Genomic DNA, 25040 nt, shown 5'->3' with positions numbered 1-25040 from the left:
TTTCCGGTAAAATATTTTTTAAGCCAAAGTGCTGGCTGTAATTCAGTCATTTTCATTTTAGGTCGAGGGACCAATATATTATCTAATTAATAACATAAAAACAAACCATCTGAATGTATTACTCAAAGACCATAAAATACATTTGAAATATGGGATTGCAATGGTGGCTGTAATTAAGAAGTCATTTGCATATTATAGTCATATGCAACTTGTTTTCCCTCTGCTGATGAAGAATAATCTGAGGCACATGGAAAATGGATTGCATCTATAACGTTTCTTTGGTTAAAAATGACGAGTATTGACATGAATTGAATGAATGCTTCATGCTAAGAACACTACTTAAATTGATATGAAGCTTGACTGAAACTTTGACCGAGACTTGTGTATCAATTGCAACTGAATCAATAAGGCACGAATGATTGATCAGAACCAAGCCAACCAGTAGAGACAGTAGAGGACTTAACTGTTGCTAGGGTGCTCCATGATGCGCCAAATCACATTTGGAGGTTGTTTTAAGTGCTGCCTGCTCTCTGGCAGAAGAAGGCATCGTGGGCTCTTTCAGGTTAACATCCTCGACAGTTTGAACAGTCCCCTTTCACATTTTCATCGAACCTCAATATGTATTCAAGTACAACATTATATTGGGAGTTTAACAACACATCTGTTATGACTTCTGAGATTTCTATGCCGTTCGGGTTCTTTTCCGCAGCCTGTGAACATTCTTCCAGTGTTTTTGATCTCCTGAGAGGTTTCACCTCAGGATCTGCCTCTTTAAGTCAGAAATTCTGGGAAAGTGCTTGACTGGGCACACCAGGCATTTACTACACAGATTTGGTCAATGCTTGGTACCCTACGATCCCAAAGTCAAATTAGCATGGCTTTACTCCAGTTATGTGATTGCAATCATGTATATTCTAAGCACCCATGGTGAGCTTTCTATGCTGGAAGACAATGAAAGAGAGTGTCCTTGTTAGGGACGCGTGATGCGGTTGTCTAGTGGGTCTGAGAGGGGCTGAGCTAAGTACATGATGAATGTCCTTCAGGAGCCTAGGCTCATGTTACTGGGTGCTGATCCCGTAGGCCCCTCCCACTTCCTCCCCCCTCCCACACCCCCACACTCAGATGAAACATTATTAACAGGTAACCACTGACAATACGAGAAATGGCAAGATAAAAAACGAAACAAACAAAACATAGCTTGTCGTGAGTGAACACATTTCAGTCAATCTGGTTGTTTTAACAATGATGAGCAAAATTACAGACAAAAAATAAAATAAAAAAATGAACCGAAACACAAACTAATTGTGATAAACAGCTGCCATTATTGAATTAACCAACACCAGCCCCATGCTAGCCTCAGTGACCTATCTTCATGTTCACTGTCTGGGATTACTGAGACAGAAACCTTCTCTGTTTGCCCAACAGAAGCCTCCCGTCTCTACGACAACGCAGCTCCGTGGTAAAGGACAACTTCAGCAGCTCCAACAGTACCTTTATCAACCCCTTAACAGTGGAACTAAACAAACATGAGGTAGACTGGCAAGCCAACAACGTTTCCAATGATTATCACCTTATTGTTGACGACAAACTAGGGGGGCAGGACAGTAAGAATTACCAGTACCTCAAGTTAATCAGGTTATCTATCAATCAAGGATTCAGCAAATCAATAACCTAATCAGCGGACCACTTATTCCTGCGTCGGAGCGTGACTGGAACAGCATGATGTCAGTGAGGATTAACAGTCTAAACTGGGATCATTTTAGTGGTCACCAAGGAACATGGGGGACTTCATGTCGGTATTGAATTCTTCCTGTGATTTTGAATGATATACAACAAAACACATTTCCCCTTTGTCATGTGAATGTTGCTTCGAGAGGAAACCTCCCTGTCTCTGCCTCGGCGTGAAGCCACGTTGTGAAGACTAACCTCCAACCTCTGAACCACATATTGACATAATGTACTTCCAACACAGACTTTGAAGTCCATATTTGTGCTTATCTCGATTTATTTGATGGTGGAAACTAACTTTCGAATCAGTCAATACACAATCTCCTCGTTTTGATCACTGTTAGCAAGACAGCTGAGCTCTGAGGACTTGGAGAGGCTGGGAACTGTAGTCTAAAAGCAGGTGCGATGTGGAATTATTTGGAAGACTTGAGAAAACTGGCTGACGAGGCGACGATATGTTTGTCCATTCCGGCTCCTTTGTAGCAGCGTGACGTTGGGGATGCAGCAAGGCGTCACACGCCAGACTCCTCCTCTGATCCTGTGGAGAGAGCAGAGCAGCTTCACTCATCTACCCCCAAACTCAAAGGAATCATGAGTCAAACGACACAGAATTGAAACTGGAACACCATATAAAAAAAAAGGAAACACCGAATATATACACTGTACACGAGTGGGGGGGGGGGGGGGGGTATCTTCTTCGTTCAGAGGCTAATTGTTTAACGGGGAGAACTGGGAGGGGGGAATATCTTCTTTGTTAAGAGAGAGAGAGAGAGAGAGAGAGGGAGAGGGAAAGGGAGAGGGTGAGCAGATTGACTAGGGAGGGGTGGACGGCAGCCTTAACGTGCAGGACTGGGACACCCACCCTGATGGTGTAACGTTTGGCAGTATAAACAAACGTCCATGCTGCGCTCCGTGGTGGGGCTGTGGTGGAGCCGGCAGCGGGGCCTGTCCATGTGGGCTCCGGGCCCCGGCAGCTGGGGCTCCGAGTGGGCCGGCTGCACCCGCTTCTGCCACACCACGTGGGCCCCGCCGCAGCAGGGCCAGTCCTCTATGGCCCCCGAGTCCAGGATGAGAGGCACAGGCAGCAGGGCGGGGGGCATCTCGGGCGGCGGGGGGCAGCAGTAACCTGGTCCCTGGCCGTAGTGGATGTGGATGCTGCAGTCGTCCTGCAGGTCCAGGCTCTGATGGAAACGCACAGAGGGTCCGTCCATCACGCAGCCTCCCAGCCGGCCGCTCCTCCTGTTGGGGGGTCCGTGGGCCTGGTGGCAGCAGGGGGGTGGAGGGGGCTGTAAGGGGCCAGGGGGCAACAGAACAGGAGGGCCTGAGGGGGGGCTGGGCTCATGGTCCTGGTCCTCTGTCACAGGGATGGGTCTGTCAATGGGGTCTACTATGGGGCAGTGGCAGGGGCTGTGCTTGAGGGGGCACAGGGGGGAGTCCTTGTCCGGAGCTGGGGCGGGGCATGCAGCCGTAGCCCCCTGCTCCTCATCAGAGCCCCTGCCTGGGCCCTGGCCGTGCTCCCCTTCCTCGTAGTGGTGGTGTCTGTGGCGGTGGTAGTGGACGTGGCTGAACACTGTCTGCTGCTGCTGCTCCTCAGGGCAGCCCCCTCTGTTCACCACCGAGTCCAGAGACCTCGGCCGGGCCCCGGCCTCCAGACTGTTCCTGCGTGGCGTTCTGACAGGACCGGGCCCGGGCCCGTAGTACACAAACGGGTCATAGTCACTGCTCAGAGAGCTGCGGAAGGTGGACCAGCTGCCGTAGACGCCCTGCAGGGAAACGTCGGTACAGTTGAGCACCGAGTCGCTGGAGGAGCCGTGGCAGGGCCCGGAGCTGGAGTCACTGGCTGGCCCGTCGGCCAGATAGCCGCTACGCTCCGTGTGGTAGCTCCCCCCCGAGCAGCTGCCCTCGTCCTGCCTGTTGTGCGGGGCCCCCGCGGCGCGGGCCTGGGGGGCGGAGGAGGGCGGCTGATGCAGCCGGGAGCTGGAGGCGCTGCGCTGAGCGGGGCAGGCCGAGCGGTAGCCGTGGCAAGGGCGGCGCGCCACGTAGTGCCCCCCCGGCCTGCAGCCGCCCCCCACCCTGTGGGGTCTCCCAGGGACCTCCGCAGGGAGGTGGTAACCGCAGCCGGAACCCAGCGGGCGGCTGGGGAGGAAGCGCAGGGTCTGGTGTTCCGAAGGCGGGGAGCCGGTGTAGTGTCCCAGGGAGGGGTAGGGCCCCGAGGGGCCGCGGGGGTAGTGGGGCCTCATGGAGAAGGGGATGGCGTGCGGGGAGTAGGCGTGGCTGTGGGGACCTCCGTAGGAGTGGGGGTGCAGGAAGTTTTGGCTGTGCTCTGGGGTCTGCTGGATTCGGCTCCTCTGGGACTGGCGTGACGCTAGATCTGTGCCTGTGGAGGACAGCGACAGTGAGAACAGGATGATGAGCACACGCACACTACCGCACTCACACGACACAGAACTTGTGGTTCTTACCCATGATGTTGTGCATGCAGAGGGGGCAGGTGCGATGCTGCAGCAGCCAGGGGTCCACACACTCCTTATGGAACTCGTGACGACAGGAGATGATCCTCAGGTCCTGGAGACAAACCCACTTTCAACTGGGAGAACTACCCCTCCTCAGCCTGCATCTCACAGTCTCACTATACATTTACATTTAGCCATTTAGCAGACGCTCTTATCCAGAGCGACTTACAGTACGTACAGGGACATTACCCTCGAGGCAAGTAGGGTGAAGTGCCTTGCCCAAGGACACAACGTCACTTAGCACGGCCGGGAATCGAACCGGCAACCTTCTGATTAATAGCCTGATTCCCTAACCGCTCAGCCATCTGACCCCCACTATGCATCCATCCACGTGTTCATCCACCCCTCTCTCTCCCTCCCTCCCTCTCCCGCCCACCCACCTGTCCGTCCAGGAACTCCTCCAGACAGATGGCGCACACGGGGCTGGAGTTGGAGCTGGCGGAGCCCCAGCCCCCGCGGTGGCGCTGGGAGCCCGAGCAGCCCGAGCTGTACGTCCGGGTCTCCAGGCGACCGATGGCCCGCATGGTCTGCTGGTGGACTGAGTCCTGAGTGGGGTCAGATGGGGGGAGGAGAGCAGCGGGCCACCGTTAAAGGGGAGGTCAGCTGAAGACGGGACTCACCGACGTCCTGAAGACGCTTCGGCGCGTGTGTGTGCACAGGATGTGGTCAGCGTGCGGTCACTCACCCAGGTTCGGTTGGACTTGCATTTGTAGCGAAAGGCAAAGATCAGGACGATGGTCAGGATGGCCAGAACAATAGTGAGGAGGATCCCAACATCGTAATGGGGCTGGAAGAGGAGAGAAAGGGAGCAGGAGAGGGAGGAAATGTGTTACTTTCTGAACCCAAACAGTCATCAGTCATCAGGCTGCTTGATAAGGGAAGTCACCCGTCCACCAAGCACCACGGGCCAGGCGGGTGTGTACAGCTCTGGACAATAAGGCCCGTGGTTACAGAACACTTGGAGAACTAAAGCCGACTCTGTACCCAGAGTCAACAGCCTTCCTCCGGCACGGAACCACCCAGCCTGCCACTCCTCCCCTGCCCAGCACACAGCAGCCCTGTGCCCCTCCCGTCCCAGGGGGGCCCTTCCTATAACGGATACAGCAGTCGGTGTTTTGCGGGGGGACTGGAGGTTGGTGGTGTGGTGGAGCTAGTTGGTTGAATTAAGTGCAGGTTGAAGAAGTATGCCGGGGTTTTGATATCCCATGTTCTATGTGAGGGGGAAAAAGGAAAACAGCTCTTACCCATTTGGGGACCTCCCTTATGATATCAATCTGGACCCTGGCCTCCTCGTTCTTGTTGACCAGACCCATCAGCTTCTCTGCATTCTCAGCCTCGACCAGCACCACCGGGTGGGGAAGGTAGTCTTCATATGACTGTGAATGCAACTGTGTGTGTATGTTAGTGTTTGTGTGTTTATGTGTGTTTGTGTGTGGGGGGAAGGTAATCGACGGGACAAAAGAAGGGAAAGGGCACAGGGGTTAGGGAACGGGTGAGGTCGAGCAGATGGTGCTTGTTCTGCTGGGGGAGGCGCCAGATCTCTCCTGCTCACCTCGAGAGCAGCGTTGGCGTCGTCCGAGACGTCGAAGATGATGGCCTGAGCCCCTCTCTCCAGCGCCAGGTGAGCCTGAGGGAGACCACACAGGAGGGTCCGCACAGTTAACACACACAATCCTCACAATCACACATCATGACTCAAGGGAAAGGGATAAATAGCCTTGTAACTGATTTTTTTTAATCCTTATTGTGCCATGCGATTTAAACATCTACCACTAGATGGCAGTCAAACTCCACTCTCCCTGTCTCGACACTGGGGGCCAAAGTACAGACCTTCCCTTACACAATCCCACAGCTCTCTAGGCAGAGGGCTATGGAGAGCATTACTAACTGTGCGTCGGTCAGCATTCAAACATACGGCAACCCTGAATCAGAAAGGACAGAATGTGTGTGAGAAAAAGTAGAAATGTGCAAAAAGTGAGTGTGCGTGTGTTTCTGGTTGGGGGGGGGTAGCAGACACATGAGAAGTTGCAGGTGCCAGCCCTCCATGACTGTTGGAAGGAAAGGGGTGGGGAGAGTCAGGCGATAGAGAGAGGTGGAGAGAGAGAGAGAGAGATAGAGAGATAGAGAGAGAGAGAGAGAGAGAGAGAGAGAGAGAGAGAGAGAGAGAGAGAGAGAGAGAGAGAGAGAGAGAGAGAGAGAGAGAGAGAGAGAGAGAGAGAGGAGGGGTGGGCAGAGAAGGGGCAGTGGTGACGATAGGTCCCTAGTGTACCCTCTCCAGTTTCACACCCAAACAAACATGGCCGTTTAGCAGGGCTGGGGAATGTGGGAGTTAGTGATCCTGAGCACAGGAACAGCGAAACAGTAGAAAGTTGAAGAGAGTTTTCTCAGTCACTACAGGTGCCATGAAGCATGTCCTGTCAAAGTGTCAATGTTTGCTTTGGCTCAAAGAGAGTTGTTGGTGTAATTGTGTTCCATGAAAGCAAAGAGATGCTTTCAAACCATCACTAAAACCTTGCTAACGGTTAGAGGAAAAAATAAGAAAACAGCAGTCTTTTCATAAATGTCTCAACACCTGTGCTCTGAAAGTGGGCATTCCAATGTGACTATCTGCCAGTTGGCTAATTGAAGAGGAGCCGCAAGCTTGAACAACTGATCTCCCAGGTCAAACACTGCAATAAATAATGCCTCTCTGGTTCACATGAGAGGACTTTGCCAACCGGCAAACACATGCACGCACATACACACACACACACACACACACACACGTATACTGTATAGTTTGTACACACAAACACACCCCGACACGTGTAAACTCACACACATCCACAAAAACCATCACACTCAAATTCAGGTGAAGCCATCACTCGTTGGGTCCATCAATCACAAGTTAATGAGAAAACCCCTTGGAGGAACGTACTTCTGAACTCACATCACTTCAAACAACAAAAAATGGAAAGTTAATACATAACTAGAAACATACTCATTTCCTTAGGCTGTCACAAACTGTCAAAGAGGTCCACCCCCCCCTCCTCCGTTTCCTGGGAATGCCTAGCGTGCTGCTGTAAACGTTGTGTGTCAGAGGATGGGGTTCAAAGGTCACGGTGTCAAAACGGGGTCAGATGTCTCTTTGATATGGCGCCCAGCGCCTGGCACGTCAACAAGGCTGTCATCTAATTAGAAATGTAAGTGAAGCACGTGTGCGAGAGGTAATGGCACATGTGGGACCGCGCTATACCTGAGGTTATGATGGTCCCAGCTCTGCATGAGGCCCAGCCGTCCTCTAATCCTGGTTATACATGAAGGAAAAACAGTACTTGTGGTCCTTTAAGCACTGACGCACACAAACGCACACACACACACACACACACACACGTCTTTTATATAGCCTCCACCACAGAACTGCTAAGTGTTCCCACTGAAGGACCGCAGCAGCCATTTCAGGAGAGAATCATGAATATATTTTAGAATTGGCTTGTGTGGTTCTATTATGTCATTATGGGGACCAAATACAGTCTGCTCCTGATGGCTCTGACAAACCCACAGACCCGGAAACTGATTTTTTTTTTAAAAAAGCTCCCGCTATGGCATGATTCACAGGAGATATATTTAGCTCTTTACTGCGTATCTATCAAAGGAAAACTACATTCAGACCCAAACACGGCAATTAAAATGAGAGCCAAAGAGAAATGTAGCAACATTCCAACTTTGTTATGGCGTTATGGGTAACATCCAGCTCTGTGGTTAAAGACATCCACCATAGCGAGATACAACATGACAGGACACATTGGATCAGTAGATAAGATCTGGCATTTGGTCCCAAACAACCCTGCACATGAGCCATCATGGAGTTTTATAGCTCTACATAATCAAATCTAATAATCAATGAAGATGGGGAAACAACAGCTGTTCCAGGACCACAGTAGACCGTTCATGCGGCGATCAAAACCTCTTGTTTGACGTGAGCTGTGGAATCCATTAATGCCTGTGACCTTTTGTGGTGTTAAATTATTTCAATAGATTTTCCCTGATAGAGGTAGCAGATATGACCTGGCAACAGAGCTAGCCGCTATGCTCTGGATGTCCTCTCTGGGCTTCCCTACACCCCTGGGACTCTGGCAGATACACACACACACACACACACACACACACACACACCCGTAAGGGCACAGATAGTATCAGGTCTGGAATATCAGGGTGGAGAAATGTAATATCACTCTGCCTGTCCAAAGAGTTATACCTGGTCTATTTGTGTACATCCATGTGTTTGAAGCCTTTCAGTCTGCATATGTCTAGATGTGTTTACAGTGCAGGTATGTTGGACAGGAGAGGAGAGTGGAAGAAGGAGAGAGAAGAGAGCAGAGAAAGAAGAGAGGAGAGTGGAGAGAGCAGAAAGATACGAGGTGGGGATAACAGGAGAGAGAAAGAAAGAAAGAAAGAGAGAGAGAGAGAGAGAGAGAGAGAGCGAGAGAAAGAGAAAGAAAGAGAGTCTCTGGAGCTGAAATGGCTGATGGGTAATGACAGGGTCCAGTGGTCAGAGGCCTACAGGTCTGGGACAGGGTGGAAGCCTTTCTTTCTCAGCCTCTGTCACTCTCTGTCACTCTCTGTCTCTCTCTGTCTCTCTCTGTCTCTCTCTGTCTCTCTCTGTCTCTCTCTGTCTCTCTCTGTCACTCTCTGTCTCTCTCTGTCTCTCTCTGTCTCTCTCTGTCACTCTCTGTCTCTCTCTGTCTCTCTCTGTCTCTCTCTGTCACTCTCTGTCACTCTCTGTCTCTCTCTGTCTCTCTCTGTCTCTCTCTGTCTCTCTCTGTCTCTCTCTGTCACTCTCTGTCTCTCTCTGTCTCTCTCTCTGTCTCTCTCTCTCTCTTCTTTAATTTCTCCTTCCTGCCCGGCACACTGGAACTATTACTGGATCATTGGGACACAAGCACACAGTCCAGTAACAGCCATCCAGTCTGCCAGCACTGGGAACAGGTGCAGGTGGTTGCCAGGACTTGAAGGTGAAACAGACTTGCATGTACAGTACAGTATCTCTTCTGTGTGGTCCACAGTGTCAACGGCAGATAAGCCTTCAAGATTACAAACACAAAAACTCGATCCAAACTATAACTTTGAACTCTGAGGACATGATTTATTTTTCAGTAGTCAAGCTTTGAGCTTGCCAGCCCTCAAAGTGTGCTAAAGTAGAATACCTGGATGCAGCCTACTGACTTGTGTGGATGTGTGTTCGAGCGTGTGTGTGTATGAGAGAGAGAGAGCTTAGCGCTGGCTGTGTCGTAGCCATGCTAGTTGCAGGAGGAAAGGGCGTGGGCCCGCTGGGTATCCATTACTCACAGAACTGCTTTGATGTAGGGCAAGTGGTGGGAGGGTGGGGGGTGGTTGGAGAGGGGGAGGGGGCGTGTTAGGGCAGGTAGACTCTAGTCTATGCTTTCAGGAGCACCTAGCCGAAGGGGGAGGGGGCCTGACTCATAGACTGCCAGCCACCAGCCACCCCCCACCCCCTTCCACACAGCCCTTTCCCACCCTGACACACACACTCACAAACCTGGCTCAGCCACACATTCATCCAGAGGCTTACACTGGAAAAAAAGAATAGTGAATAGTGAACTGAATAGTGGCTGCAGGTATGGAGCTAGGGGAGGTTTGTGTTGTTCTCTGTGTTCCAACCCTGGGGTCACTGAGTGTTCAATAAAGCTCCCCATCTCTCTTTCTCTCTCTCTCCCTCTCTCTCTCCCTCTCTCTCTCCCTCTCTCTCTCTCCCTCACGTCGCCTCGGCTGTGTCTGTGACACAGATTTGATATGCAAAGCACAAGGTAAGAGAGAAAGGCCAGCGTCATCTGATACACTGTCACTTGTCAAAAACATCCCCGATACAGACATCAATGACTCTGGCAGGGCTGGGGGTGCTGGTTGTGTGAATGTGTGTGTGTATGTGTGTGTGTGTGTGTGTGTGTGTGTGTGTGTGTGTGTGTGTGTATGTGTGTGTGTGTTGGGGGGGGGGGGTAAACCTGCTGCCGCTGATGGAGCCAAGAAACGAAGATTTATGTATCACACACCTTTTAGGCCTCAACACAGCACAGCACCATACATAACACATTTCATGGCCCAGAGGTGTGTCTGCTGGTGCATACGCTGGGGCTGTCTGGTGCTGGACAACAGAGAGAGATGGAGAGGTAGAGAGAGATGGAGAGATGGAGAGGTAGAGAGAGATGGAGAGGTAGAGAGAGGTGGAGAGGTAGAGAGAGATGGAGAGGTAGAGAGAGATGGAGATGTAGAGAGAGGAGGAGAGGTAGAGAGAGATGGAGAGGTAGAGAGAGGTGGAGAGGTAGAGAGAGATGGAGAGGTAGAGAGAGGTGGAGAGGTAGAGAGAGATGGAGTGGTAGAGAGAGGTGGAGAGGTAGAGAGAGATGGAGAGGTAGAGAGAGATGGAGATGTAGAGAGAGGAGGAGAGGTAGAGAGAGATGGAGAGGTAGAGAGAGGTGGAGAGGTAGAGAGAGATGGAGAGATGGAACTGAGAGAAATGGAGGTGTACAGAAAGGCATGTTCGGTTGACCCTGTTTACACTGAAACACAAACCGCTTCAGCTCATCCTCTCCACATCTCGTATCTCCATCAGATCAGAAACATTCGTTTCTGTCGCTTCATCCTGTCTCTCACCGCTCCAGAGTCTTAGAAGCTCAGCCACATTAAACACGACCAAGCTCCAGGGAGGCCTTGTAACATTTTATTATTTGTATTGCACTCAATCAAGAGATCTGTGACCGGAGCCAAGAATCTTCTCTTAAAAAAAAATTCTAATAAATCTAAGTCAGATACTTAACGTCCAAAATGTCTCTTTACAAGAATGTCAGTATGCTGCTACATTCCTTTAGAGCTGATTATGGTAGAAACTGTGCTTTCTTCTAGAATAAAAGACAGTGGGAGAGAGAGAGAGACAGAGAGAGAAAGGAAGGAAAAGAGAGGGAAAAAGAGAGCGGGAAAGAGAGAGACATAGAGAGAGACTGTGCTGAGGCCCTACAGAGGGCCTGATAGCCTCTCTCACCAGTGGAGTGGCAGGGCTGAGAACAGGGGAAGCCAATTAGAGGCCTTTCCTGCCCTTTCAAGAGGCAGATAATGTTCCTGTGTTCAGAGCGCATCCTGTTTTTTTAATCAGACCTGTTAGTGAGAACCTGCCACCCCTCCTAAGGTCTTGGAGTAACTCCCTCCCTCCCTCCCTCCCTCCTGTTCCCATTCGGAGCCCTCCATCTCATTCAACAGCTCTAGTAAGCCATCAGGAATTCCCTCTTGGAACACGCTGTGCTCTGAAAGCTGTATCTTTCTACAGAACAAACACACGCACACATAAAAACCTACACGCCAGCCGTGTGACACTCACACACATGCAGACGCACACACAAACACACACACACACACACCTGCTATGTGAGGCAAACACAGAGGAGCGAGGAACTGAGAAGCAGTAAAAATCCACAAGGCCTCTGTGAGTATCTGCTCCCATCCTTGTTATCAGTTTCACAGTCTTGGTACAGTGTGGTGTACACAGCTGGGCTGCTCATCCCCAAAACAATATTTCTGCAGGATCTCAACTCATACTGTTTTAAAGAGGGGGATAGAAAATATCCAAACCCAACCCAAGATAAGACTCCAAGACAGTTTTCTTGGCAACAACCTGTAGCCAGAGTGAAGGGAGAAGCTGCTAGTCTTTCTGCTCTAATCTCTGGGAGACGCCGAGTTTGTCTGTCTAGGGAAATGTTTGTTGGTCTACTGTTCACTGTGCTTACAGCATGGTGCCTCTGCCCAGGCCTGAGGCAAACTGGATGTAAAGAAACGAGGAGAGAGAGAGAGAGAGAGAGAGAGAGAGAGAGAGAGAGAGAGAGAGAGAGAGAGAGAGAGAGAGAGAGAGAGAGAGAGAGAGAGAGAGAGAGAGAGAGAGAGAGAGAGAGAGAGAGAGAGAGGGAGAGAGAGAGAGAGAGAGAGAGAGAGAGAGAGAGAGAGAGAGAGGGAGGGGAGCAAGAAAGAGAGAGGGAGGGTGAGAGAGGCCCAGGGGCACAGGGAAATGTATTTTTTTATGGGAATGTTTCACTTAATCTCATAAAGGCAGCGTAAAAACCTCCATCTGTTTGTACAGAGCAGTTCAAAAGAAGCTCAGCATGCCTCTGCTTGCTGCTATATAAAAACAACATTCTAATGCACCCCTCAAAAGGGAGCTGATGAGCCAGCCTGCACAATGAGAATCAGGCACTGCCCCACACACGGACAGAAAGGAGAGGAGAGAGGGAGGGGAGAGGAGGGAGGGAGAGGACGAGGGAGATAATAAAATCAAGTCTGGTCTGGTGTGGGCTACACCACCTCACTGTCTCTCTGCCCTCCACCAGGATAGAGAACTTCACGCCATCCAGCTCCTCTGATCATCGTCATCAGAGGTCTCCTGGAGACAGATCAGATCTGACTAGGCCCTATGCTTTAGTCTCTCGTTTCACGAGGTCAACAAAGACCAAACTGGAGCAAAACACAAGGACAGTTTCTATGAGACCGTCCCTAACAGCTTTGCCACAGGTAGACAGAGCAGCCCACAGAGGTGTCTCAGAGTGAGACCAGCTACGTGAGCATGTTCAACATGAAACCAGGAGCCTCTTATCATGTACCATACAAAGCCTTCAAAGCCAAGCCAGGGAACCAACAGTCCAGTATTACACTCATGTCACCCCCCCCCCCCCCGCCCCCCCCCCCCAGTCTTCCTCCACATGTAATCCCTCCGCAGGTGATTCTAGGCCCCTGAAACCCTCCTCTGAGGCCATGACCAGGCTCCTCTGAGGCCATGACCAGGCTCCTCTGAGGCCATGACCAGGCTCCTCTGAGGCCATGACCAGGCTCCTCTGAGGCCATGACCAGGCTCCTCTGAGGCCATGACCAGGCTCCTCTGAGGCCATGACCAGGCTCCACAGCAGAGATCAAAGGGCCAGAGACAGGGAGCAGTTATAACTGACTTCCCAATAAAAGCCATTCATTCATTCGGGACACTCGGCCATATAACATGTATAGCGCAGTCAGATTGTTACAAGACTTTTAACATGTCGTATATGACCTTAACCCTGAACTGTGCTAAAAAGATCAACAGCTCTATAAGTGTGAAGACAGATGCCACGTGTTTGTTAGGAATCCTCCTCCTGGCCTTGACCACTCCCAGCCCAGCCTTTAGCCACGTTTTAGCATAGCCCAGCCTTTAGCCACGTTTTAGCATAGCCCAGCCTTTAGCCACGTTTTAGCATAGCCCAGCCCAGCCTTTAGCCACGTTTTAGCATAGCCCAGCCCAGCCTTTAGCCACGTTTTAGCATAGCCCAGCCCAGCCTTTAGCCACGTTTTAGCATAGCCCAGCCCAGTCCAGCTAAACTCAACCCAGGCCATCTTAACCCATCCTACAGTACATTAGCCAAGTCCAGCCCAGCCCAGTCCAGCCCAGCCTAGCCTAGCCTATCCCAACCCAGTCCAGCCCAGCTGCTCCCCCGAGCTCCACCACAGCCCTGAAGCACTACTGCCTACCACAACCAGCTAGAGGTGTATCTTCTAATGGGACAAACCGGTTGGGATTCAGGTATTTTAATAACAACATTTTAACATCTACTTTAATGGCACCATCTCTGTTTCTGTGTATGTGTAAGTGTGTGTGTGTGTAATCTGGGCACAGCGCCCTATATTTAGAGCAACATTTTTCTCAGCTCGTCTTCTCGGAGCGCTGAAGACAGGCTGACGAAACCCTGACCCCGAGTCGCTCCCTTTGAAGTGACAAGTGAGAGATGCGCCACGCTAATATGAACGCCTTGAGACGTAAACACTTTGCATTCCAAAATACAAGGAGCAGCCTCTTCAAGTCTGGGGAACCGAGCTCAGAGAACAGATAAACATCCAAGCGCGCATAAATATTCACACACGCACACACAAGCCGTACACACACACACACACGCACACAAGCTTTTCCGAGAAGTGCCTGCTGCTCCCTGGCTTTGAAGACGTCTCACTGTTTGCATTTAGAAGTTGTGTGGTCGTGCTGTCAACAAACCCAAATCGGCCTGCAGACCAGAAGAAGCCCTGCTCTCTGCCACCACCAGTCCTGCAGCTACTGCTGTGAGAGTGAGGGGAAAGGGGGTGTGCTTTCAGACACGTCGGCCACCTCTCATGTGCTAGCAATGCTGATCCAGGACCATCTCAAGGAAGGGGGGAAAAGGGGGGGGGGAACAGAGTGGGGGAAGTTGTGTGTGTGTGCACGTGAGAGATAGAGAGAAGAAACAAGCTGTCACTCATCTATAGACAAAAGTACAGAACACGCAGGCAATCAAAAGGAGACCATTAAAAGCAGACATTCCTCTCGCTGTATGCCTGGAGATCTGAGGAAGGAGTTTGATGAGCTATTTCAGCACCTCCGAGTCTATATTTATCAGGCACCAACGGCAGCAAGTCCAAGACTGGAGCTAGCTGATGATCTGTAGTCATGCACACACCTCTGGGGTGGAGCATGTTCCATCTCCTCTAAAAGAAGTGAGAATGTAAATGAAATACAGGGTATGAGAGAGAGAGAGAGAGAGAGAGAGAGAGAGAGAGAGAGAGAGAGAGAGAGAGAGTGTGAGAGAGCCTGGAGGAGTGCTGGCAGAGAGAGAGAGAGCGAGAGAGAGATAGAGAGTGTGTGTGTGAGAGAGCCTGGAGGAGTGCTGGCAGGGCCCCAGAATATTAATGTGCGACAATTATAAAGCTGCCAATGAGGGGCTGTGGTGAACATAAATTAGACACTTACTGACAGGTTGTAAAGATCAGAAAGGAAAGGCTGCGTGTGTGTGTGTGTGTGCGTGCGTGCGTGTGTGTGTTTGGTACACGTGTGCATGCATGGGTGAGACACGGTACATGTCCTTTGAAAAAAAATAATAAACCCTGCTAAAACCCAGAGGTTCTAATCAGTATGTTGGACGTTTTTGTAGGTAACCGACAGAGAGAGCGAGCAGGCTGTCTGTGTGGCTGATCAAACACACTGCCCATGGAACAGAGATGTTTCCTCTTGCACTGCATCCTGACCGTTCCAAACATGCAACCGAAATTTACACTGGCAATAAAATTCCGTAAATAAAATGTATGTACTGTATACAGCACGCTCAGTTCCCGTGGCGAAGCTCGACTCTCCGTCGCGTCTAAACACGGGTCTCACGTACACCCTGTCATCGCTCCGTCGTGACGACGGACTGATCGCTCCGGTACATTCTGAGGCTCCCTGCTGGACTGGCGCATGGCAACAATGCTGATCCTGAAGGTGACATCTGTTTAGCATTGACCTGCATCGACCCCCACCCCCACCTTCTTCCCACTCCCCCGGGGTCAGGGGATCGCCATGGTGACACGGTGTGGGGTGAAGCAGGGGCTGGGAGGAGGCTGGATCACTGCAGAGCTACTGGCCAGCTCCATGCTGACTGACCCTCACAGGACCTCCCCCTCTCAAGTAGGAGCCATCCATAAAAGTTGATCGCCCGTGCACCTGCCTCCCCTTAGCGCAGAGTTGAGCTCACCGCTGCCCATCCCCCCGCCACCCCCACCCAGACGTTCCGTACGCCCAGCCGTCTAATCCCGAGGTCGACCCATCCCAACCCACACACAAACCCTTTTCATCCTTTAAAGCCGCCCCTCCACTCTAACATCACCTGCAACGCCCCCCACCCCTCCCAGCACCTCTCAGACAAACAGCTTACTCCATCAGTCGCGCTCAGATTTCTATCTCTCCATGATCCATCTCCATCTCTCTCCATGCCACCTGCACACCTGAAAAGGCAGATTACATGGGAATAACAGAAGGCATGCTTGCTCTCAGACTCTTTACTTTGAGCGGCGAAAATACTCCCTCCCCCCCCCCCCCCCGCCCGAAACGGCGGCGAAACGCATACCGCTCCACTTGTTATGAAGCGCCACAAAGCCAGGAATGCACTTCCCCATTGAGGAGGGAAACCTGAAGTATTCCTCTCATTGTTCTGCATCTACAATAGCAGGCAGGTCCTCACTAAAAGCTGCCCTGTGTTGAAGCCTGCTCCCCGGCTCTCTAATCCCCCCCCCCCCAGGTACAGTACACCACAGCTCAGCCAGGCCTGCAGCTAGACCTCACTTTCATGCCCTGGCCTCTTGCCATCACCAGAACGCAGCCTGAAGGACAGGTCCACATATCCAACTCACACCTCCAGCCATCCAGCCTCCAATAGCTATAAAACTGGGAGACAGCCAGACGGCCGACTCAGGTATAAAGTGACAGCAAGGGCCCCTTGTCCTCATCCACACTGTTATTCCTACAGTAGTCGTAGCAGCGAGTGAGGGGAAGAAGAAAGGAGAAAAAAAAAGGCATTGCAAAACAAAGTCTGTAATTAAGGAAAGCAACAAGTTTGCCCTCTCTTCATGCCGAGGCTGCGTTCATTCAGCACTCGGTGCCGCCTGGGGACTGAGGGCTGGGCCTCACATCACAGCACTCCTCACTGGGCCTCACATCACAGCACTCCTCACTGGGCCTCACATCACAGCACTCCTCACTGGGCCTCACATCACAGCACTCCTCACTGGGCCTCACATCACAGCACTCCTCACTGGGCCTCACATCACAGCACTCCTCACTGGGCCTCACATCACAGCACTCCTCAATGGGCCTCACATCACAGCACTCCTCACTGGGCCTCACATCACAGCACTCCTCACTGGGCCTCACATCACAGCACTCCTCACTGGGCCTCACATCACAGCACTCCTCAATGGGCCTCACATCACAGCACTCCTCACTGGGCCTCACATCACAGCACTCCTCACTGGGCCTCACATCACAGCACTCCTCACTGGGCCTCACATCACAGCACTCCTCACTGGGCCTCACATCACAGCACTCCTCACTGGGCCTCACATCACAGCACTCCTCACTGGGCCTCACATCACAGCACTCCTCAATGGGCCTCACATCACAGCACTCCTCACTGGGCCTCACATCACAGCACTCCTCACTGGAGGCTTTCACATAGTTTGGATGCAGCGATTAAATCCGATTGAGTTCATTCTCCCGAGGAGCTGTGTGCGCCTGGGGTCTGGGGCCATCGCTGGGTCACGGCCGAGGATCCAGGACCGTAGGGAAGTGTGAGTCACCGAGGGAGGGGCTGACTGGAGGAACAGCACACCTTAGGCACCAACACCACCACTTCTGTTGCTCCCCGGAAATCAATACAGAAACATGGACCCGATGATGTGTATAATTACACAACTGTGGGTGATCATTTCTTCCTGCCTGGATGTGAGTAGATGAATCAAACGGGGACCCACGTGTCACTGAGGCTAGATGTGGACTTCAGTGACATAGCTGCCACTCCCCTTGTAGTATCCTCTGGCCTGTTCCCACGGGAATGCACTCGGCAGCCTCCGTGACGACAGCGGAAGACTTATCGTCCCGCGCGCCTGGCCTTGGACTTCAAACGCAGCAGATGCCTCAGAGAGAGCCTCAACAACTGGATCCTGCTCTTCACAGAGGAACACAGCACGCCCCTCTAGACAGCCCGATGGCACAAATATTGTTTACTGTATCGCCTGCGTGTGTGTGCTCACTACCACGGTTTAACCTACATTGGTCTTCACACACACTTTTTTATACACACACGCACGCACAAGCACACACACACACAAATGTCCTTCTCACAAAAGCATAAACACTGGATGACTGTCTGGGTGGCTTTTGGAATAAAAAAAACTGACCAACGAAAGTTCTGTATGCCAAAGGAAACACAGTTAGTTTAAGCTATGTAAATCGACAATGTCAACAACATCCAACTCAGCTAGCCAACAATCATTTGAGTTCATCTCGAAACATTTCCCAAATTCCTCTCCACAGAATCCCCAGAGCTAGCATGCTAGCGTGACAGGCCCGACAGGCATGGCGGACAGCAGCAGGAGTGTGGAGGCTAGGGTCAGGTTGATGCCCCCTGGCAGGGAGCAGGTCAGCCCAGGCAGGGCAGCAGCAGCACTGCAGGCTGACCTCACCTCCTCCCCGAAACCACAGGCCCCAGCCTGCTCCTCCTTCCTCCACATTGTTGGAATACTTTGTTCTTCTGGCACCGTGGAGAGGCTCACTGTGGAGAACACTGCAGCTGATGTTGGCAGCGTGCGTGTGTGTTTGGTGTGTCTCTGTGCACTTGCGCGCATGTGTACGTGGGTGTACCAGTGTGTGCGTGTACTCGCGTATATGTGTGTGCGCACGTGTGTTTGTGTGTGTACCCGTGTGTGTGTGTGTGTGAATGATGGTGGATAGGGGGGAAGGCCTCCACAAAGGTCTCCATTGTTTTGCTTTATCAAAAGGCCTATGAGTGTGGCCGGCGCTTCCCTGATAATATCAGCTCGTAAACCTTATGGAGGCAGCGGGAGAGACAGAGGCACTGGGTCGGGAAAATACCTCCTCCCCTGCTGCTTACTGTACTGTGATACCTAGCTACCGACCTCCCTACCTACCTACCGCATGAACACACTCACGGCCTCTGGAAAGCTGATATGAGAGGAGAATCAATCAGCCTGTCAGTTAACAGCAAAGCTGCCGTTAAACACTCAGGGCCCCTGGAGCTCCATGTGCAGCTGAGCTCAGTTTAACTTTAGAAACAGAGGAAATGGAGGAAGAAAGGCACACTGGGGTCCGGCGCACGCATGCACACACACGCACGCACACAGAAACACAGACACACAGATGCACATACACACACACACACACACACATAAAGAGGTGATTAGTTATTAAACCTTCCCTTTCTATAGAGAGAATGGAAGGCATGCATCGCCCAGGGTGGAAGGGGTTTGAAAAAGCTCAAGCAAAACAGCTTCTCTCAACAGCTCGGGGTAACAACAGTAGAAATATTCGAGGTGGTTGGCAGTGCACAATACTCCCCATTCATTTCATTCATACGGTCTAATACTTGATAGTGAGGTCAACACAGTCAGACAAACGTTTCAGTCAGACGAATTCACAAGGAGGGAAAGGCTTGATACATGAAAGCGGAGATGACACACACAGCGCACTCTCTGAGGGAGTGGGGAAGAGAAGGGCACTGTTATCTTGACCTCATACTAAACAAGGTAGAAACAGGAAAAACAGACCCTGTAGGTCCCACCACATGGTTTCCTATCCTTTCATACAGGTGTATGCAAAGGCAATTTCAGATCTCTGCGGTCAAACGTTTTTTGTTTTTTTTCAGGGCGGGCTTTTCTCTCCCCCGCTCCCCGCTTCTCTCTTTCTGTGTTTTTCAGTATGCCTGAAAGGTTTTAAAAAGGAACCGAAGGTGCATAAAGTAGTTCTGGGCCGTGGTGCGTCCATATGGCAGGCCAGGGAGGGGGAGGGGGGGGGGTGCATCTGGAGGAGAGCTGAGAGGGGGGCCAGGAGGAGTCGGGGCCAGGACAGGACCAGACAGGGGGTGGACGGGGCTGTCAGTGAGGGGTCAGCACACCAGGGCGATGCCACAGAGCTGCTGTCTGCTTAAAACATCTCTGGTGACCTGCTGAGCAAGCCCTGTCTCCATTCTGGGGGAAGGGAGCGGGCTTTGTAACCCAAAAGGAAGAGAGTGGCTTACAGGAACAACAAATCAACGGGGAATCATTGATAACGGTTTTCTAGGAAGGCGTCTCCAACTGATGGATTTCTTTCAGAGGAAAAATCAAAGACGATCCAGGAGTCTGCTTCGCACCGAAACATTTCACTCCGAGATGTCAGAGTGTGTACCTGCTGCTTTTTGCATTTCCCTCGAAGCTCGAATCGGCCCTGTTTTCCAGATGTTCCCCAGCGTTCTGTCTTGATTCCTCTCCCCTGAGTTCTAGACGTTAGACCTTAGCTACTGGAGGAAAACAGGCCAGGAGCACACTGAGCTGTCAGCCCTTACTCAGCCTCCACAACACCAGACAGGAACAGCCTGAGGTCAATGTCACCTCCCTACCACACACACACACACACACACACCATGGTAACTATCAGAGGAGAAGACAAAAACACTGTCATGGGGGTCCTGATTTATTACTCCTTCCACGGATTTCCCCTGTTTTCTAGCACTTCCTGTCACCCGGGCTCCTCTTCCTGTGACCTCCCTGAGACACACACACACACACACCGTAGCATCGATACACACAAACAAGCCGGTGTGCAAACACATACACACAGCGCTCTGCTTTTATACCAGGATTACTGTACAATCAAGCTAGAAATCCTTTCATCTTAGAAGAGGTGAATCAATAAGAAACACATTCTATGGGAGCCGACAAGCCCGGGCACGGACCAAAGGCCCGGAACGTTCTGGGAGCTCTGAGTGGTGCTTTCAGAGGGATGTTCTCTTCTACCTGCTGTTTCATACAACAGAGCTTTGTGGCTAAACTGAGAAAGCTCACGCTTTGGCTCCAAAACATTCTCAGTCCATGCAGTTCCACTGTGTCTACAAGGCAAAACATTCATTCATTCATTCATAGACAAACTGTTGCTAGGTAGAACATTCAGACAAGGCCAACTGGTTGTTATGGATATTTCCTGGGAATCTTTTATAGTCTACGGTCATATTGTTTGGGTACTGGGTCTGGGACAACAGGACAAAACAGTGTAGACTATGATAGATTTCCTGGTAGTAGAGCTCCGTGAGGTCTGTTACTAGGTAGTATGACCCTGGCTTAGACCCGGCCCCAAAAACAAATACACAGTCATCTTTCAAACTCCTATGTGTTGTACTACACAGCCGGGAATCGAACAGGTTCGATTCCCGGCTGTGCAAAATGACGTTGTGTCCTTGGGCAAGGCACTTCACCCTACTTGCCTCGGGGGGAATGTCCCTGTACTTACTGTAAGTCGCTCTGGATAAGAGCGTCTGCTAAATGACTAAATGTAAATGTAATGTACTAAAGCTCCAGAGACCTACTGTACCTCCTAGAAAGCATCTCCTGGAGAAGACATGGACTGAGACGAGAGGAAGAGCACTGCACAACGACAGCTATTTTCTACACGGTTGGTAAATGTGCTGTGTCAGCGAGATTTACATTTAGAAGAGAACGCAGTCCTTGAGAGATCAAATCTGATTATAATGAGAGGTCTGTAATCTCCCCCAACGCTGGCTTTCGGAGTGCCTCAGAAGAACCGTCAAGTCCAGGCCGCGGAACAAAGGTTAGAGGACGTTTGGGTGAAAAGTCGCCACAAATCGGGAAAGGAATCTGGCATGTCCCTGGCCTGCGCCATGTCGCCAGGGATAGGAAAGTCGGAAAACCAAAATAAAAACAGACAGGACAACAATGAAACCTTATCCTCTGTAGTCTCAGTTTGACTTTGTTTGCTTAAAGGTCTATTCTGAGCTGCGTGTGGTGCAACATGAGGCCGCTGTGGCAGTCTGAGTATCTGTCGATGTGTGGGAGGGGCCACCCTGTAAACAAGTTGATCTGGAACACGAGGTCGATGCTGGCCAAACCTGGACTAGACCGTGCATCCACATTTCATTCATACTCCTTTCAAATCCCATCCTGCAAACTATTCTGCAGATGCAAAATACCTTTGAAATGGGCCAGAAAAAAACCCGAAGCCTTCGAATCTCACAAAGGAAAACAAGGACGCAGGTGGCTGGAGCACAGTTTATAGCAACACATACTTTCCAGACTTACACCAAAACAACAAGACAGATCTCTCCCTGATCTCCAGGCCTATCTGCCAGGACAGAGAGGCTGCCGGTGGATACAGCTTTTGTTCGAGGGCGCTTTAGCATGAGGGCAAGACAGAGTGTTGTGTTTAGGGCACAACAAAAAGTTGCCAATAAAGATTTATTCAAAGCAGTTTAGAGATGGGTTAGAGGGACAGTCCTTCACCACCTGCTCCTCAGTAAACCCAGTAGGAACAGCAGAGGGGGTGGGAGGACTTCACTTTAAGGACTGTAAAGTAGGTTGAGTAACTCAATTACACTGAAAAGTTTGAGAGATTCAATAAATAAAAAAAGTGGAAAAAATAGTATGATAGAACCTATTTCATGCCTAATCCTTAAGATGTATTGCTCCTGGTTGGCTTCGAGCTGCAGTGTGCACACTGTAGATAAGAGGAGCGAGCACACAGGCCCAGAGCCTGGCCACTGGAGCTGCATCTGTCCTGGCTGTGCAGAGGCCGAGACAGGGAGCGACAACTGCGTGCTCCTGCTGGTCAGGATACAGGCAGGGACAGCTGGAGCCTCCCTGCCCTCACATCCAGAGCCAGGAAGCAGGGGCGCTGTGCCACGGGCACATAGCAGGACAGGAACCCCTGCCAGACCGGGGCCCTGTCCCGGGAACATCACAGCCATCGCCAGCATCCTTGCTATCACATTCAAGACCTGCCAACGATTCCTCTAAGCCTCCTCCATTAAGTCTAGATCTAAGAGAGCGTGGTGGGGCCAGAAAGAGAGAGAGAGAGAGCCAAGCCGCTATCTGGCCAGATCTCTATTCAAAAGCACATGGGGTCATTTTTCAAGTTGGCGGGGGGGGGGGGGGGGGGGGGGGCGTTGTGGTCCCAAGGATCCTCTACCCTTGGCACAACAAAAAAGCAGTGTGTGCGCGTGTTTGTGTGTGTGTGTGTGCGTGTGTGTGCGCGCGTCTCACCTTGCTGATCAGAGACTGACACCGGGGAACCTTGTGCTCCAGCTTGACGATGGTGATGAAGTCGCTCTCCTGGCGCTCGTCCTCGCTGGCGTTGCACAGGGACAGAGGGTGCGACTAGGACAGGGGGAGACAGGAGAGAGACACACCGTCAGGGAGGCCCCGGCACCACCACGCTCAGCACTCACATCCTCGCAACACATTCATCACCGGCGCTGCGGGGACATCGTCACGTCGTTGCACCGTGGGAGTAGACACACTGTGTACATGATGGCACAAGGTTGAGGTGACCCCGCCAGCAGGGCAAGAACTTCTGTGTGAGGAGCACGAACGAGGACACCAAACGGCTCTCCGTCTCCCACCATTAAAGGACGCCGTGCTGGTTCACTCTGCCTGCTTCTGTCTCTCTATATCGATGGCGTACGGTTGATGTATTCAACACTTCCTTCATATGTGGGCGCCGATTTGACTAACAGCTCCCCTTATCACAGGCTACAGAAATAAATCTATGGAAAAGGTGTCAAGCCAAGCCGCCTGGTTTACAGTGGGCCGTAAAACAAAATACACCACCTACAGAATGACACGCGGGCTGTCAGGTGTGGCTCTGAGGCCTGGAATGCCCCCTCGGCATCATCACAGAACGAACTGCGAGGAGGTTAGGATGTTCTCTATTCAGATCCCTGAGTACCGAAGGAATAAGGGTTTCTTATTTGATGCCTTCTGACAAGGACTGGATGGTTGGTGAAAGGCTGTGTTTAAGGGTTTGAGGGGTGACAGCCGTGTTTGTCAGTGCCGCCGCCGCGAGCTGGTCGCACGGAACTCGAGGAAGCCACCCTGTCCCCATGACATCACCAAGGGGTGGAGACGCACAGATGCCACCGTGTGTGTGTGTGTGAGGAAACTCATACTTAAGCCTCATTACAACTCATCATTCTCTCAGCTGCACCCACACTCTCCTCTCCTCTCACATCACCCAACCTGGTCCCACCCTGCCGGCCTAGTTCACTCTAGCCCGGTCCGGACCAGCCCACTCCACCCCAGCACAGGCTAGCCTGGCCCGGTCCACCCTCACCCACCCTGGCCCAGCCCAACCCAGCCTAACCCAGCCCACCCTGGCTCCTCCCAGCCCGCCCCAGCCTAGCCCAGCCCAGCCTAGTCCACAGGCCTCTTCATGTGGCTGTGGCCTGAGGTCACAGGACTCCCCCTCGTCTCACCCAAGCGGAAATCCCTAAATTAAAAAGGCCCAGGGGTGACATCAACAGCTGGCACCCCAGTCAAGACGGACTGACGTCATGCATCACGCAGGGCTCATGTGTGTCCATCATAGTGGGAAAGAGAGAGAAGGGGAGAGAGAGACTGAGAGGAGAGGGAGAAGGAGGGGGGAGAGAGCAGAGAGAAGGAGAGAGAGAGACTGAGAAGAGAGGAGAGGAGAGGGAGGGGAGAGAGCAGAGAAGAGGAGGGATGAGAGACATAGAAAGGGAGAGAAGGAGAGAGAGAAAAACATCCCAGTTAACCACCTCACGCATGGGTGGGTCCAGTTCACGAAGGAGTGAACCGAAGATACACGTGCCCCGAATGATTAATATGATAGAACGTATGGCGTGTTGGCAACGCAACTATGAAAACAACAACATTGATGATTAAAGAACAGCTTGCACTCACAGAGGGTTTGGACTCTAACCCTAACAACTGCAGGCCTTTACGGTTGCTGCGTCCCCGAAACAAACTCAACAACAAAACGAGTCCCGGTTTCTTCAGCTAGCATGTTGTACAGTATTTACAGAAAGTTGTTATGGTTGAGGGGGACAGTGTGCTCTAACTGAACTGCACAGCTGGAAACACACACTGTAGACATATACAAACACACACACACTGTATACAAACACACACACCTATCCTTCACTGAGAATTACAGGAGTGATAATAAAAATACCAGTAAAACTCTGTAGCATGCTACCTCTAGTCTGGTTTGGCCTTGTCTGGCCTGCATGCTACCTCTAGTCTGGTTTGGCCTTGTCTGGCCTGCATGCTACCTCTAGTCTGGTTTGGCCTGGTCTGGCCTGCATGCTACCTCTAGTCTGGTTTGGCCTGGTCTGGCCTGCATGCTACCTCTAGTCTGGTTTGGCCTGGTCTGGCCTGCATGCTACCTCTAGTCTGGTTTGGCCTTGTCTGGCCTGCATGCTACCTCTAGTC

At 51.5% G+C, this 25040-nt stretch overlaps 1 protein-coding gene across 1 annotated transcript in view; it reads right to left on the bottom strand.

Moving 5' to 3' along the window:
- Positions 1-1109: 1109 nt before the first annotated feature.
- The window catches only part of LOC134039313 (E3 ubiquitin-protein ligase RNF43), a 64739-nt gene continuing 40808 nt past the window's right edge, over positions 1110-25040 (bottom strand). Inside the window, exons 2-9 of the mRNA XM_062485110.1 lie at positions 22851-22964; positions 5794-5868; positions 5486-5629; positions 4927-5028; positions 4622-4786; positions 4191-4293; positions 2591-4105; positions 1110-2266 (exon numbers count right to left, since the gene is read on the bottom strand). Coding sequence (XP_062341094.1) covers positions 2241-2266; positions 2591-4105; positions 4191-4293; positions 4622-4786; positions 4927-5028; positions 5486-5629; positions 5794-5868; positions 22851-22964 — 2244 coding nt within the window. The 3' untranslated portion in view covers positions 1110-2240. The remainder of the gene's footprint in view (positions 2267-2590; positions 4106-4190; positions 4294-4621; positions 4787-4926; positions 5029-5485; positions 5630-5793; positions 5869-22850; positions 22965-25040) is intronic.

Source organism: Osmerus eperlanus, chromosome 19 (assembly GCF_963692335.1).
Source record: "Osmerus eperlanus chromosome 19, fOsmEpe2.1, whole genome shotgun sequence".
NCBI classification, from domain to species: domain Eukaryota; kingdom Metazoa; phylum Chordata; class Actinopteri; order Osmeriformes; family Osmeridae; genus Osmerus; species Osmerus eperlanus.
This window is presented reverse-complemented; position numbering and strand designations above follow the sequence as displayed.